At 34.2% G+C, this 16,392-nt stretch overlaps 1 protein-coding gene across 4 annotated transcripts in view; it reads left to right on the top strand.

The window, feature by feature from the left end:
- Positions 1–16,392, top strand: part of CACNA2D1 (calcium voltage-gated channel auxiliary subunit alpha2delta 1) — a 498,772-nt gene that overhangs the window by 92,448 nt on the left and 389,932 nt on the right. For all 4 annotated transcript variants that reach the window (XM_024249257.3, XM_024249260.3, XM_024249259.3 and 1 more), the window contains 1 exon segment: positions 2,714–2,795. In XM_024249257.3, the coding sequence (XP_024105025.1) occupies positions 2,714–2,795 (82 nt within the window).

Here is a 16,392-nt window from a genome sequence, read left to right on the forward strand (position 1 = left end):
GATAAAAAATTTTTGCTCATATGAGTGTTTTCCCTTGAGTAATTTTTACTTTCATAATGAAAGGGACCTTTCCATATTTTCTATTTTTTATAACCTTTTAATTCCAGGTTGAAAGGCAGAGTGCCTTAGTATTTCAGAAAACCAGGTTATCACCTCATATTTATAAAAAATAATCCTTGCTCCTATAAAGTGTTCCTAACAGCTTGTCAGTGGGATAGGGAAGACTGGATGGTTCTGAATTGCTTTTCAGCCAAAACAGGTTCACCTAAATGAACATTGGAAGTGACAGTGCACTTGTGTCAAGTTAGAATACATGTTTTGGGTCAGTTTAGTGTAAATCAGAATTCAGGGATGAGTTAAGTTCACTTCTTTACATATGTATTCTTTGCCTCTCAGTTTCGAGCTAAAGAGATGTATAACATGTCTTATTATTTGTCAGTGTTGGAAATTATATTTGAGAAGAGATGACTCATTTTCTCTAGGTTCTAGGGCTTGTTCAGCACCTGCTTAGAGAAATGAGATAGTCTCATCTAAATTAGGAAATTACTGTATCAATGGTTTTTGCTCCTACCTGTACCCTACTGTAATTTTTTGTATTTAATATAAAAATGGGGCACAACTATATTTACTAAGAATATTTACTTATAATATTTTTCAAATATAGGCACCAGCTAATAAGTAGCACTAGTTAAAATATTATTATAACAATTTTTCTCTATTTTAACCTTATTCCCTTTTATTTGTTTTTTGTTTCTTGATATTCATTTACCTCTTCCTATCCTGTTCATACAGCGTGGTTCAATAAGTATTCTTCCTTATTTTCATATGTGCTAAAGTATTCCTAGTTTTAATGTATTTCATTTAGTAACTAGTTTGTTTCATATGTAAGTCAAGCCTCTGTGTTTTCCTCTAAGGCATTTCATCCTTTTTTATAACTGGCTTTCCATTTTTTTCTTTCTGTTATCAGCTCATCATTCTTTTAAATGCTCTCTTACATGTCATTTAAATCTCTTTTCCATGTTATATTTTTATTCCTATTTATTTTGTTATATTTAAATTTATCTGAAAAAATATATATTTATACTACTTACATTTATATTTAAAAAAATTTATACTACTGGAATTCTTCCCTAAGGAAGAGAAGACATACACAGTTAAATCTCCATTACTGAAATTATATATAGATATGTAGAGAAAAGTTCAAATTCAAATATAAATCATCTAACATTCTTACTAGCTTACTAATGTTTCTTTACATTTACCTTGGCAAAAAGGAATACACACTTTAGGTCTACAACCTGAGGAAGAATAAGTGAAATATATGGAGGAATACAAGTTAAATGATTTTAATATGAATGGGGAAGTTTGTGTGGTTCTATTTGGTAATATCTCTCATACCAGGAAAAAGTGAGATAGAACATGGATTTAGGGTCTTCTAAAATATCCTGACATCCATAGCTCATATTTTAAGATGTCCATTGCATACCTGAAAAAGATTTGAACTTCAATCCTTCAATCATAATTGTAATGATCAAAACTATTGCTTTAAAATTTGGATCCAGTAATTCCAGCAATTATTTGGATCTAGTAATTCCAAATCCATTAATTCCAAATCTAATTGGATCTAGTAATTCCAAATCTAAGAGTCTAGCTAAGGAAATAATTTTTGTTGTTGTTGTTTTGTTTTTTGTTTTTTCGAGATGGAGTCTCTGTCTGTCACCCAGGCTGGAGTGCAGTGGCACCATCTCAGCTCACTGCAAGCTCCACCTGTTGGGTTCACGCCATTCTCCTGCCTCAGCCTCCTGAGTAGCTGGGACTACAGGCGCCCGCCACCACGCCTGGCTAATTTTTTGTATTTTTAGTAGAGACGGGGTTTCACCGTGTTAGCCAGGATGGTCTCAATCTCCTGACCTCATGATCCACCTGCCTCAGCCTCCCAAAGTGCTGGGATTACAGGCGTGAGCCACCGTGTCTGGCCCGGAAATAAAATATTCTTAAGCTTCATGCTCTAAGATATTTGTGGTACTGTAGTATGTAGTGGTTAAAAGCTGATGATATCTTAAATTTCTCTTTAAAAAGGAGGGTGGTCAAGTATATTATGGAATATACAGATAAAGGAATATTAAGTGGCCATTAAAAATAAAATGTTTACAAAATGTAATGTCATGGGAAAGTACGTGTCATATGATATAAAGCTAAAAGATATATACATTTTATATAACATACTTTCAACTATGTGAACGAATTTTAAAAGACTAGAAGGGAATGCATCAAATTGTTGAATGTTCCACCTGGCTGGTGGAATTATTCTTGCATTTTACAAATGGTCTGCATTTAGTATGATCTGATCTTACTGATATATTCAGAAGACTTGTAAGCTGAAAGATAAAAGTTTGTAGTTTAGAATGTTTAATAGCTATTTGATGGAATTTTAATTCAAAATAAGCAAATTGTTTACTCTCATTGGACAAGACATCAATGTCATTTTTCTCTTTTGATTTGGAGGCATTTCAGCATCCTGAAAGCCTGCACACTAAGGATTCAGTGCTTTTGCAATTTAAAGCTGGAGTGGAAGGGTGGACATAGTCGGTGCTAGGAGGGAGAGGTTTAAGGGCATTTTAATGAATTATCTGTAGCATGGATATAAAATATCAGCATGTGACTTTTATTTGCCAGAGATCTGATAGAACATAATCTTTTCTGATTTCTGCAGTATCAAATCTTGGGTGGATAAGATGCAAGAAGACCTTGTCACACTGGCAAAAACAGCAAGTGGAGTCAATCAGCTTGTTGATGTGAGTAAAATCCACCAAAGAGATTTCTTAATCTTTTCATTAATTCGAATGCAGTTCTATCTTCTAGGAAACTGTGCCTCTATATTACAAATGGGATATGATTTCTCATGTGGATCTGGTGGTGAAATTCTGATGGAAACCATTGGTACTGCTAGTTACTGTGAACAAGAAATGCCATCCTTAAAAATTAAGGAAACTTTCTCAGCACACTTTGCAGTTGATATGTAGGTCTCATTTAAGTGAGTCTGCGTGTTATGTATACTCTCCGTAAATTTAAATAGGGAAGTCATGTACTTACTATTATAATGTTTCCATTCTTCAGAATATATTTAATAATCCCTCATACAGTGGTGACTTGAACTCCTGTGATGGATTCTTTTGAATATCCTCAGTGAAAACATATATTCATTCTTTGAGGGTAAAAATTATTTGAAAAGTGTTTACAGGCATGTCTAGAGATTAGAGATAGTCATTGAGATCAGTAATAACGGTTCTGGTGCAAGATAAAGAGACTCTATACAAGATGATTTTTCTTGTGACTTACGAATTAGCTATGAAAGTCACTCTAAAATGATTTTTGAGTGACAGCAATATAAATGTTTATATGGCATCTTAACTAGATTATTTTCTGTAGGTAAGAGCATTTACATGTATAGGTTCTGTAAGATTTATTAAAAATTAAATGTCACTTTTTAAGCGCCCCACTACTGTCATTTCAATGTAAATAATACATTTGAAAATATTCTCATTTTGTGTTGTTAGTGATGCAATGAGGACTTTTATTTTCCAAAAATGTGATGAGTCAATGAGATAATGTGCTGTAAAAGCAGCTTCATGGATAGTATGACTTTTTATCATACAAATATATATGAGAAACTGGAATGTGTGGTTACTTTATGCATTAATAGAAATTCTTAAGGAAACCAAATACATATATACTTCAAAAAATTATACCAGAATCTCTTTATAAAACAACTGTAGAGTGTGTTGAACAAACCTAAGTGTCTGTGAGATAAGGAATACGTTTGGAAATGAAAGGTGTTCCCTGCGAATAACAATGATCAGATTTAATTCTAGTCAGTGTATTATGCTGAGCACGTAATATGTCCCAGACACTGTGCAGGCTGCCAAGGATAAACAAAGAAACAATATTCCTCTCCTCAGAGAACTGACACTCTGTTGATAAAAAAAAAAATCTCAATTACTGATAGTGCAAAGAAACTTGAAAGTTATTGTGTGCCGATGCTTGGGATCTGCAATGATTCACTGTGGGAAACTATATTAGAATATGAAAGTGTGTAGGTAGTAAGTGAGCCTCTATGAAAGTCATGGAGTTTATGGAAGTACCACCAAACCTTCTTTGTTAATTTTCATTTAGACACTATTTAAATTGAGAGCAAAGATTTTATTTCATCATAATGAGAAAAATGAAAAAGAAAGTACAGGTTCTGGTGAGAAGTTATATGACTGTCTTTATCAACAGATGGAGATTAAAAATAAGCTGCTCTTGAGAGCATCTCCCTTACTCTGTGAGTGCTTCCCCAGCCTTAAAAAACAACTTGCTTGGCTGGCCTCATTGTTCCTTTTGGTGTTAATATGTGAAACTTTTCTTTCTGAATCTGCTTTTTTGCAATGAATCATTAACCAAAAAGAAGTCTCACCTGGTTTCTATTATGCTTTATGAAGGATAGATTACTAAGAAGAGTATGGATATTGATGAATTAATCAATGACTCTGTCTGAATTAACATAACAAAATAGAATGGAAAAGATGAAAGAAAATCTTTAATTTTCTGTTCATGGGATACATACCTCATTACGGTGACAGAAAAATTCCAAATTAATGAATAATGTGTTAGGTAACTGGGGTGGTGGGAGGAGTATTAGAGCAGAATTCATTATTGGAAAAAGGATTTAAGTACTAGGGCACACAAAGAGTGTCATCTTACACAGACAAATGATTCCGTATTGCCTCATTCCTTTTGCTGAAGGATGTCAGAGTTTTGAGTGAACTTTGAGCTGAGATTGGGGGTGTTGGATACATGGTGAGGACCAGAAGTTGAATAAATACAGGAGCTTAGCAGGGCTTCAGTTAGAAATTTATTATTGTGGAAATGAAGGTTCTTCAAATTACAAATTACATTCATTTTTATTGGATTCAGAGGGTACAATTAGCTTTTTACATGAAGGCCAAGAACCAACACACACAGGCACCACAGCTAAAGTAATATATTTTTGGTGATCATGCCACTGCACTCCAGCCTGGGCTTCAGAGTGAGACCCTGTCTCAAAAATAAAATAAAATAGTAATATATTTTTGCAATTTTGTGAAAATTGCTTTATTATATCCTAAAATATTAGCCCATGGAAAGTTGCTAATATTATTGAATACATTCAGTGCTTCAACTTTACAAATTTGAGATTTTTCCCGGGTTACCTGCCTGTCTTCTGTTAAAGATCAAGAGTGAATAGGTTTGCTTAGGACTATTGTCCCTGATGCATTAGACTTTTAAGATGTCTCTTATTGGATTATTCCATTACTGAACCATTTGGAGAATATATGTTCATCAGTTGTATATACTCATCCACAAGGTGGGTAAAATAATTGAGAGAAGGTTAAAATTTTGTTCTAAGTTACACAACTATTAAATTGGATGCAACTCTGAAATTTGAAACACCTTCTTGTATGCTTTAGAACATATGTTAATAGCATTTTTTATCCTTATTTGTACCTTGAGAACATAAGCAAATCCCCACATACACAAGGTGAGTATATCAGATTATGCTAATGCTCTTTTTATAAAAGATATAATTTAGAAGAAGCCAAAGCTCTGCCAGCAGCAATGATCTACTCATGAATATTTCCATTTGATTCTTTTTTTTAAAAAGAAAAGAGTGGAAGGAAATTTCAACATATAATATACATGCATAATTTAAAACCTCCCATTTCTGTTGATAGCACAGAAATGGTTTGTTTGTATTTCCATTGAAATAATTGCTAACAATGGTACAGAAAGTAAATTTTCACTTTTTTTCTTCATGGTCTTCTAACTGAAGAAAACCCATAATACTTTAAATGGAGTATTATAGCATATCCCTCTGAAAAATCCCTAAGGCTATTATACCTTGGTTCTGCCAATTGCCAGCTTTAGGATCTGGCCAAGTTATTTAATCTCATGGAGTTGTTGGGATTAATGATACAATCCATATAAAATATTTATTGACATATAGTGAGAGCTCAACAAATGTCATTCATTTGTCATATTACTTGGTGACATTGTATAAGTTGGGGTACAGGCTGGGCCAGTATGACAAAGATACAAGCTAAACATGTATTTTTCTGCCACATAGCAGTTGAGAGGTAAGCCATCTAGGGCTGGCAGGGTGACTGCCATCCTTAGCATGTGGCTTCCATGCCTGGGTACAAAATGATTCTTCCAGTTGCTTTTCTTTCCCAGCTGTCATGTAAAGGGAAAGAGATTTGGAGAGAAGATATCCAGTCATTTAAGAGTAAGACATTTTGCTCACATACCAGTGGTTAGAACTTAGTCACATCTAACTCAAAAGGTGTCAAAGAAGTGGAGGCTTTTTCTGAGCAGCCATGTGCCCCACTAAAATGCTGTCACAATGGAAGGGGACAGAACCAATAGTGGAGGACAAGAGCAGTTTTCACTTGTATGTATTATTATCTGAATATATAAAAATATATTAAAGCTATATTAACAGAGATGGAAGCTGTATTTACACATTTAAAACATTATAGACAGAAAAATAGGAAAACAGTCCCCAAATTTAGAAAAATATATATGTATTTTTAATAATCTGAATTATAGAATATTTTGAAATATATTTTATTATTTCTAAACACACACACACACACACACACACACACACACACACACACTCCTTTAGCTACTGCACTGGCAAATGGCAAGGCTGATCATCACATATTTATGAATAGATAACATTTTTAAAAATTAAATAGTCTTAATATTCCTGTAAACAATGTTTTAAAGTTAATGAAATGTTTACCATTGCCATTTGAAATGGTGCATGTCAAATTGTTGTTATGAAGCTTTCTTCTTAAAGGTAAACTGTCTGAATTTCTAAAATTTTAGGATAGCATCTGCAAATATATTTAGAATAATATGTGGATTAAATTTTTCCTGGAAGCTTATTTTTGAAGATAGGCCCATTCTACAGTGGCATTGCCGTAGAACTTCCTGGCTTTTGATTCATTGTTAATGATTTATTAAGTGAAAGTTTCAAAACCAATATCTTTACATTTCAATATGCTACTCAAAGATATAAATATGAAATGTGTATAAATACTGAGCATTCAACACTCTCAATTAAAGTAATATTTACATAAGCGTTCTGAGTGAAGAATTTCTTTTCATTGGTAATTCAGACTAATGCTTACTCTTTGACATTGTGGCCATGTCATCTCATGTAAGTAGAATATTCTTTTTCTAGGTGGCGGAGAGTTTAATATATTTACAAAGGGAGATACTCAAAAACAGAGCACAATTAATAATTGGTGATCCTGACTAGGAAATCAGCAAGACATGCAGGCAACAAGAAAGATTTCTGGGAGTGCTGAAAAAAGCCATATTAGAATATCAGATATTAGAATTCTCTTTACACAATTGTTTTGAGGGTAAAAGGCAATATAAAATTTTAAAGAAGTTATGTGCTTTTTCACTTTAAATAAACAAATACAGCTATTTATTATTAATTCCATATGTTTTGCTTTTATTCAGAGTTGCCTTACTTCCCTCAACAATTAAGTGCTGTAACTAAATCAGCACCATAATGATGTAGGCAATTTAAAATTATCTTGTACTCCTGGATTTGCTCTTTTTGTCCTAAGTAGAAAGAAATCTATTTTGACTGCAGAATATAGCACTATAAAGAATGCAGAGAGTATGGATTCCCTTCACCATCATCCTCCCCCTGCCTCCCTGCGCTGGAGATTTTTAAGTAAGAAGCTATTTTTGTTTAAACAGTGGTTAATTACATTCATTTTCAAAGACACAGAATAAACTCAGGGGATTTCTAATTTTAGGGTGACTTTCAATATTTTCTCAACAGATATTAAAACGTTTTTTCTTTCACCTTACCATTCTCTTCCGGACATTAATTAACATTTTCTGAAGTTATGCTAGTACTTGAGGGATATGCTATTATTTATTGTTTCTCTAAACATATATTTAGTGCAATGGTTCTCAGCCAGGGGCTGTTTTGTGCCCTGGCATACATTTGGCAATCTTTGGAAATACTTGTGATTACCATAACTCAGGGCATGGGGTGGTATGGAAATACTTGTGATTATCATAACTCAGGGCATGGGATGGTATGGAAATACTTGTGATTATCATAACTGGGGGCATGGGGTGGTTGTTACCTGCATACTGTTGGCATAGAGGCCAATGAGGCTTTTAAACATCCTACAATGCATGAGACATCCCCTTCACAACAGAGAATTATCTGTAAAATGTCAGTTGTACTAAGGTTGAAAAACTGCTCAAGAAGAACTGAAGAATCTGAGTGTATGAAATTCTTTAAATGAATATAAATTTGTAGAATGGTATATCAGTATTGGTATGTATCAGTTTTGCTTTAGAAAAGCCATTTGTTGATAAGATATGACAGTTATGGGCAAATTAAACCAGGCTGCTTTTAAAAATTGTTTTATTGGCAGTGAAATACATTTAGGTCATTTGGGGTTAGAGACATTAAACAGGCAGCTCACTCAGCCTATGGTTAATTATTTTTAAATTTAGTTTTAATGAATTTAGTATGATCTTTTTCACTTTTAATTGCATATGAATTTTCTGGCCAAAATATATATTCAAATTTATATATAGCTTCAGATATGGAAAAAGAGAGGCTAGGTTAATAAATTATCTCTGGAATTAAACAACAACAACAAAAAACAGGTATAGCGTTTCTGTTATTTATGTATGTTAATGTTTTCCTTGTTTTGAATCTAAGTATTCTTAAACATGAACTTCAGATTTATTTTTTGTGTCAAATGCCTTTATCCTAAAAACTGAAAAATTCTTTAGTCTTTGTCATAGTTTAGTTTTTCTGTTCTAGGGACAACCTGCATTTCTGGTTAAATATAATCACCCGTTCCTATGTATAATATGGAGAAAATTAAGTGGCCTGTTTGCGATTGTCACTTGTTCTTTTCTTTCTTCCATCTTTAATATATTGCTCGGAAGCGTCACCATCATGTTCTTGTTAATAGGAGCTAGGGCAAGTAGCAGTGTGTGCTGCAGAACGCTCACCAATTGTGACTTCATTCTTCCTGAATATCCTTCTAAAGACGATGCTCCATTTGAAATGTTATAGTCCTGGCTAAGAAGCTGTATCACAGCAAAAAGAAAGAATAGAGTGGCTAGGGAGACTCCTGAGTTTGGTATTAGAATGCCAGTTTGATATAGTTATCATTGGAAAATTATGCACTATAAATTTGAGGATATGACCAAATTATGTATTTATATGTGTGTGTATATGTATGTGGTATGTATATAATTGCATGTGTGTGTATATATATGTTTGGATTGTGTTTGTAGTAAACAAATTTATAATTCAGATTCTTCCTATGCACTAATTGCTGTGATAGCCACTAGAAGTTCTGAGCTAGGTAGTTTACTAGTAGTGTAAAATATGTTGGGTAGGCTAGAGAATAAGATATAAACCAATATCCTTTTACCATCCTTCATAATTATGTCTCAATTTGCCTTTCACTCTTTATTTTCCCATAACTCCTTGTATTACACCCATTCTGATCTCTTTCATCCCTTACTGAATCACGTTTCCTCCAAAACGTGGCTGTAGTTTCATTTATGTGAATATTGCAGCCTATGTGATCTTAATTTCCTCTGAATTCTGACAGCATACATTTCTATATCTCTTCATTGGAACACACATATTCTTCCTCACACTGATCATTACCTTATTTTGTGTATTTATTCTATTGTTGGAATTTAATTATTGTATTGGTGTTGTATTTGTAGTCTATTATGTAACTGCATAACATCTTACTTAGCCATGATTTTTTTAGGTTTAAAATAAATACTGATTTTAAAATACAGGGAAGAAGTTGTTGTAAATCATTATTCACATTCCCAGCAAAGCCTGACAGAGAATCAGTATCCATTCACTAATTCATGCAATTGGTATTGATTGTGCCAGGCACTGTGCTATGCACTGGTTACGTACCAGTGAACAAAACAGACAAAAATCTTTGTCGTCTTGAAATTTACCTTGTGGTGAAGGGGAATAGAAAATACACAATAAACATCACATGTATATAAATTATATATGTTTGATGTTTGCACATGCTTAAAAGCAGCAAAATAGAAATATCAAGTCATAAAAAATTTCAAAGGTAGTGTCCCAATTCAAAAAGCTAGGTTATAGGGAAAAGAAAAAAAGGCCATAATTTACTTAGAGTGAAGATGCAGAGAATCAAATGTGATTTTTTAATTTTTTTTTTTTTGAGACGGAGTCTCGCTCTGTAGCCCAGGCTGGAGCACAGTGGCGCGATCTCGGCTCACTGCAAGCTCCGCCTCCCAGGTTCACGCCATTCTCCTGCCTCAGCCTCCCAAGTAGCTGGGACTACAGGTGCCTGCCACCATGCCTGGCTAATTTGTTTTGTATTTTTAGTAGAGATGGGGTTTCACCGTGTTAGCCAGGATGGTCTGGATCTCCTGACCTCGTGATCCGCCCGCCTCAGCCTCCCAAAGTGCTAGGATTACAGGCGTGAGCCACCGCGCTCAAATGTGATTTTTAAAAATTACATTAATACAATGTCATGCATCTTGTAAAATGGTTACCTATAGTTTCATAAATGCACACACTAAGTTGAATTAATATATTTTAGCAGTTGTTATTTGCATTAGTTCTTTACCCAGCAGCCCTAAACACAATTGACAATATGCTAAAGAGTAAGACATTTTAAAAGCTTGAGTTTTATTTAGTAGATTACATCATTTATTATTTTAATCAGAGGGAAGGAAGAGGTTGAAGAGATCAGGGACTAATTAGAAATGATTACATAATTTTTATGGCAAAATTCATTTTGTTAAAACTCAGCTAATTTTCATAGGGGAAATGGAGGTTTTGTTTGTATTGTCTTTGTTGTTGTTAAAGTATATTCTAACATCAGTTCAGATCTACGGTCACTAGTTACTCTTTACCTTAGGTGAAGGAATCTTCACATTTCTCAACATTTCTGTGTGATGACCAGCTTAGGTGATGAGGAGACTTATGATAAAGAAAAAAGAGACTTAATGATATATAAAAATACTACATTAGTATTTGTTTAGTTAAGGGAACTTTGATCCTTGAAAGTGACCAAGAAAGTACATTATATCATTCTTTTGTGTTAATACACCTTTTAGAAAGAAGACATTCTTAGTTGCTAGGGAACAAGTAGTTCAAAAGCCCAAGGAATACTTAATAAAGGAAAAAAAAATGTATAACCCAAAGACAAACCATCCCACGTTGCAAAATTCAACTAAAATTAAGTGAAATTGATTTTGTGGGTATCTGAAGCAGCAGAGGTGACATTGAATCCCTTTTCTTGCCTTCATTAGTATTGAAGATATTGAATTTACTCCTGTTACCCAATAGAGAGTGGAATTAGGATGATGGTGGGAAATATAATGTAACACTTTCTTTTAATCCCACTTCTCATTATTTTGAGGTAGGATGATATTTATTTATCTCGTTTGTCTAGTTTTATACGATGTATGTATGTATGTTCATTTTGATATTTTTAGCTTTTCTGTCATCTTTCTTCTCAGAACCTCACACAATTGTGAAGGTAATAATGGGTATCCTTAAACTAATTTCATTATTTCCTGATGCCTAATGGAAATTGTATATTGCTCACAATGGAGCTCATCTTTCATATTCGTCAGAATCTAATGATAAATGAAATGAAAATGCAAACTTAAATAAATAATGTTAATCACAACTTCAGACATGGGGTTCTGTTAGAATTATTCATTATTAGGAACAGTGAATCACTCAGGAAGTTTATTATTGATCTGCTTATTAAAAAAAAAATAGACTGGGTGCCATGGTTCATGCCTATAATCCCAGTGCTTTAGGAGGCTGAGGAAGGAGAATTGCTTGAGCCCGAGAGTTCAAGACCAGCCTGGACAACATAGTGAGATCCTATTTAAAAAAAAAACCTAGCAAAATTAAGTGAACTCAGGAGGAGCCTGGCTTTCAGCAAGAACTCAAGTTATTTAAAAAATAGTTTGGTCAGAGGAAGGGCAGTTCAGAGGGAAGGCAGCCTTAGAAGCTATTATTGTTGACTGCTGGGAGATCTTCACAGCTAACTCATTATGTTAGTCTTCTATTGCTATGGTGACAGATGACTAAAAACTTATTGGTTTAAAACAATGCAGATTCATTATCTTACAATTCTGGAGATGAGAAGTCCTTTCTGTGGCTCATTTCTCCTTCCCTTGGTCTTCAAAGCCAGCAGTGTTGGCCTGATTTCTTCTCATGCTGCCATTTCTCTGGTTTACTCTTCCTTAGTCACATCTTCCTCTTCCATTTTTAAGGACCTTTGTGATTCCATTGGCTAACTCTGACTATCTAGGGTAATCTTCTTTTAAGTCCAGCTGATTGGTAAATTTAATTCCATCTGCAAACTTAATTCCCTTTTGCTATGTAACAACATATTTACAGGTTCTGGGGATTAGGATATGGATGTTTAGGAAGCCATTATTCTGTCTATCATAACCACCACTTCTATTGCTCAGTAGATCTGAATACTGTTTTCCTCCCACTGGTCTCTTCAGTTCCACTTCTACTTAAACCTTTGATCCATGCTATTTCATCCGACTGTCATCTTGTGGTGAGAGCATCTGATTGGCTCAGTGCGTTATCTTTATTTATACAGGTCTTTTATATCTGGCTCGTTACATGCCATTGACTCAGAAGTTAACTTCTTGCAGGTCTAATATAAGTCCTGATACAATTGGTTAGAAGTCAAAGACAAGGCCATACATTAGAATATTTCTAGCCGTGTGTAAGGGAGCTCCTATTTCATCAGGGACTGTCAAAGGGAAAGTGTCCCTCAGAAAGATGGCTGTGGATATGGCAGAAATCTTGATTGCTTGTCCAAGACAATTTCCATGGAAGGAAAGTACAGGTGCAAGTATTGGGAGATGGGGTTGTCAAAATTTACATACCTAAGATTTAATACGCAGAAATTTGACTGTTTCTCTTTAGGGAACTTAACTTGCTTATGAGCTGCTATTCCCTTTCCTAGGAGAGGGAAAAATTAATCTCATCACTTGAAGGTTAGCCTTTTTCAGATCAAAACAGCCTTTTGTGGTCAACTAAGGATTTAGTAAGTTCTAACTCTTTTTCGATATTCTCTAATCTTCTTTACTTTGTTTCTCCGTGCCTGGGCGCAGGGAGAAACTTATGTGACAAGATACCTGGTGTATTTGCTTGCTTTTGTTCTCTTGGTATAGATAGTGAACTTGACTGCTACTTAGAACTTGGCCAACCTTCTCAACCTGCTTAGGGCCCCTCAGCTGTAGGTGGTTCTTTACCATTATCCTTCAGCTGGGTGTCTGCTTCCCACTTTCCATCTCTCAGCCTCTGCATTAGAATTTCTTTGATTCTGCACGGAGCCTATCTCCTAGCAGACATACTGACCCTTGTTCCTTTCTTGCTCATTTCAAAGGGCTTTCTTAAATTTCCATGTCCTGCTGAAGCCAAGGAAGATTTAGGGTATAGAATGGCATTGAAGATTCACTTTGCCTAAATATGCCACATTACCTTTCACCTTCGGCTGCTCTAGACATTGGTTTGCTCTTTTATGACGAAGTGTGATTCAGACTCCCTCCAGATATTCTAAAGCCTGAATCCCATTGTTCTCACTAATACAATGGTTAATTAAATGTATATTATAGATTTCTTAAAGTGAATAAATAATATAATGTATGTGAAACACCTAAAAGTGATATAGAGTAGCTGCCTACATTGATTGCTAATAATGATCTAGCTGGGTGCAGTGGCAGGCACCTGTAGTTCCAACTACTTGGAAGGTTGACATGGGAGGATCACCTGAGGCCAGGAGTGCTAGGATTGCCTCTGTGAATAGCCATTGCACCCCAGCCTGGGCAATAAAGTGAGACCTGTCTCTAAAAAACTTATTTTTTTTTTAAATAAAAAATTTAAAACATTTTTAGGTCATCTAAAAGCTTGGAAGCATATTTAGTTTTGAGTAAATATTTCTGGGGCATCTGTATTATGATTTCCAAGAGGTTTCTTTAGGAATTTTGTTAAGCAATTATATCATTGAGTAATATCATTTTTTAGATATTACATTTGAAGTTATTTTAAAATGTATAATTGTGATGATTATCTTGGAACTGTGGACTTAATTAGAGCAAAGTGACTTAGAACATACATTATGTTAACATAGCTGATTAGCATAATTAACATATGTTATGTTAATTAGAACAAAGATATTTAGAACATAGATTATGGTTTTTCTGGCTATCTCACAAACCATAATCTAGGTTGTCATCACAGAGAAACTTGGTCTTTGAATGTTACAATGAAAGTACATTAAAGCCAGTTGGTTAAGATTGTAGGAAAGAAAGAATGTACAGGTGACAAGTATTCTTTTTGTTAAGACTTATGTCAGGGTGGCAGCAGGAGAACTTCAACTGTAGGGAAACTAAAGCATATGAGTGTATCAGGAGGAAAAGCATCCTGTTTTGAAGTCTGTCTATATGCTACATTCTTTCTAGTAGAGAAAAAATGAAGGCCAGTATTGCATAGCATGTGAAGAGTTGGCAGGGTTGAAATGTAACTCTGTCTGGTGCCAAAAACTCATATTATTTCCACCATGCTGTTTTTCCTTAGAGAAAGAAATTGGATAAAATGGCAAAGCAGATAATTATTTACAAAACAGTAAACTGAAGAAGAGGAAAAGATACCTCAAGATATGTTTGAAATATTAATATATGAAATATTGTAGAAACATGTCTTAGTGATGGAAAGAGTCAGAAATATACACATATTATGAAAATATATTGCGTGATCATAAAAATCCATATGAAACCTTCTATTCTGAAAATTATTTACTAAACATATATCAGGAGAGCTTTGCAATAGCTGTCATGACAACAAAGACGATTGTAGTCTTTGGAACCAGAAGCAAGAGCTAGTTTTTTTGGTGGACAGTTATATAATTTTAATTTATTTTTATTACCAAAGAAAACAATTCAATTGTGGTTTTATATATAAAATAATACAGCCAGATATTTACACTAGGGGTTCTAGACTTAAACTTCTTGACTTAATTTATTTCACATTTATTTGTGAGTTACATCTTGTTTTTGTTAAGTATTTAAAAATTATCCTAAAAGGAAAATTTGAGAGAATATAAATTTATATATTTGAGAAGATACTTATATACTTGAAATAAATAGTTTCTGCTGATTTATAATCTATTGATTCCTTAAAGCACCAAGTAATTAATATGTCCGGCGCATGTATGTAGAGACTTAATAAATGATATTACCTGAAGTATAGATTGCACATCTGAACTAATCTCCACCAACTATGAAGCATATTGTATTCCCTATACCACAGGAAGGAGGTTAGACTGCATAGAGAAATGAACAAGGTATTAATGGTACAATGCACACTACATTTCACACCAATTAGCTCTATTGGTTTTACTGCAAAGAACTACATATCCTGGATCAATTAAAGTGATGTTGAGGTTTATCTGTTTGTACCTCAAATCAATTAATCAATGTTCCTAAATTGTATCTTAGTCTGAAATGAAAGAGAAAGCTTTGCATTGAATGAAGTTCTTCATGGATGATATGGGTCTTTAAAAAACAGAATTCAATAATCTGCCTCTTAGCAGAAAGCATAAGCAATCCAGTAAAATGCAGGACTCCTGGATGAATCCAAATATGGAGATTTTATCACTAAATTAATGTGCCTTGAGTACTATGAGTGAAAACCTGCAAGTTCAAAGTTCACATGAGTAAGGAAAAACCTCACAATGTGAATAAGTCACTTTTAGGAGTAAAAATTGATTTAAATCTTTACAAAACATCAATTTTAATTTCAAATACATTTTAATTTCAAATAAAAAATTATAAGTCCATGTAAAACTAATATGCTCTGTGGTCAATAAATGTTAGTATGTATCTGTGTCCATTTGAAGCCAGTATTCACCAGTGTTATCAGTGCACAGCTGGGATCATACTGTAGAACCTGTTGGTAGTAAAGCAGAATGCTGGAGTTGTGCCAGAAAAAAGCAGGGTTGAACTGATTCCTGTATGTGCCTGGATTCACTTCTCATAAGACAGTAAAAACCTGCCAGGTCCTGGCTTTCAAAGATGGTTTAGTCATGCATGTGCACCCCATCTGTTGGATGCGTGAGGGATTTCCTTCTCATCTCAGCCCTCCAGCCACAAACACTGTGACTGCTTCCCCTCCAACCCCCCTTTCTTTAATTCTTCCTCTCCTGCTGAGAATGTACAGGCTGTGTAAGACAGGTGCAGCTTATGCCACTCTGGGGA

Source organism: Pongo abelii, chromosome 6 (assembly GCF_028885655.2).
Source record: "Pongo abelii isolate AG06213 chromosome 6, NHGRI_mPonAbe1-v2.0_pri, whole genome shotgun sequence".
NCBI lineage: Eukaryota > Metazoa > Chordata > Mammalia > Primates > Hominidae > Pongo > Pongo abelii.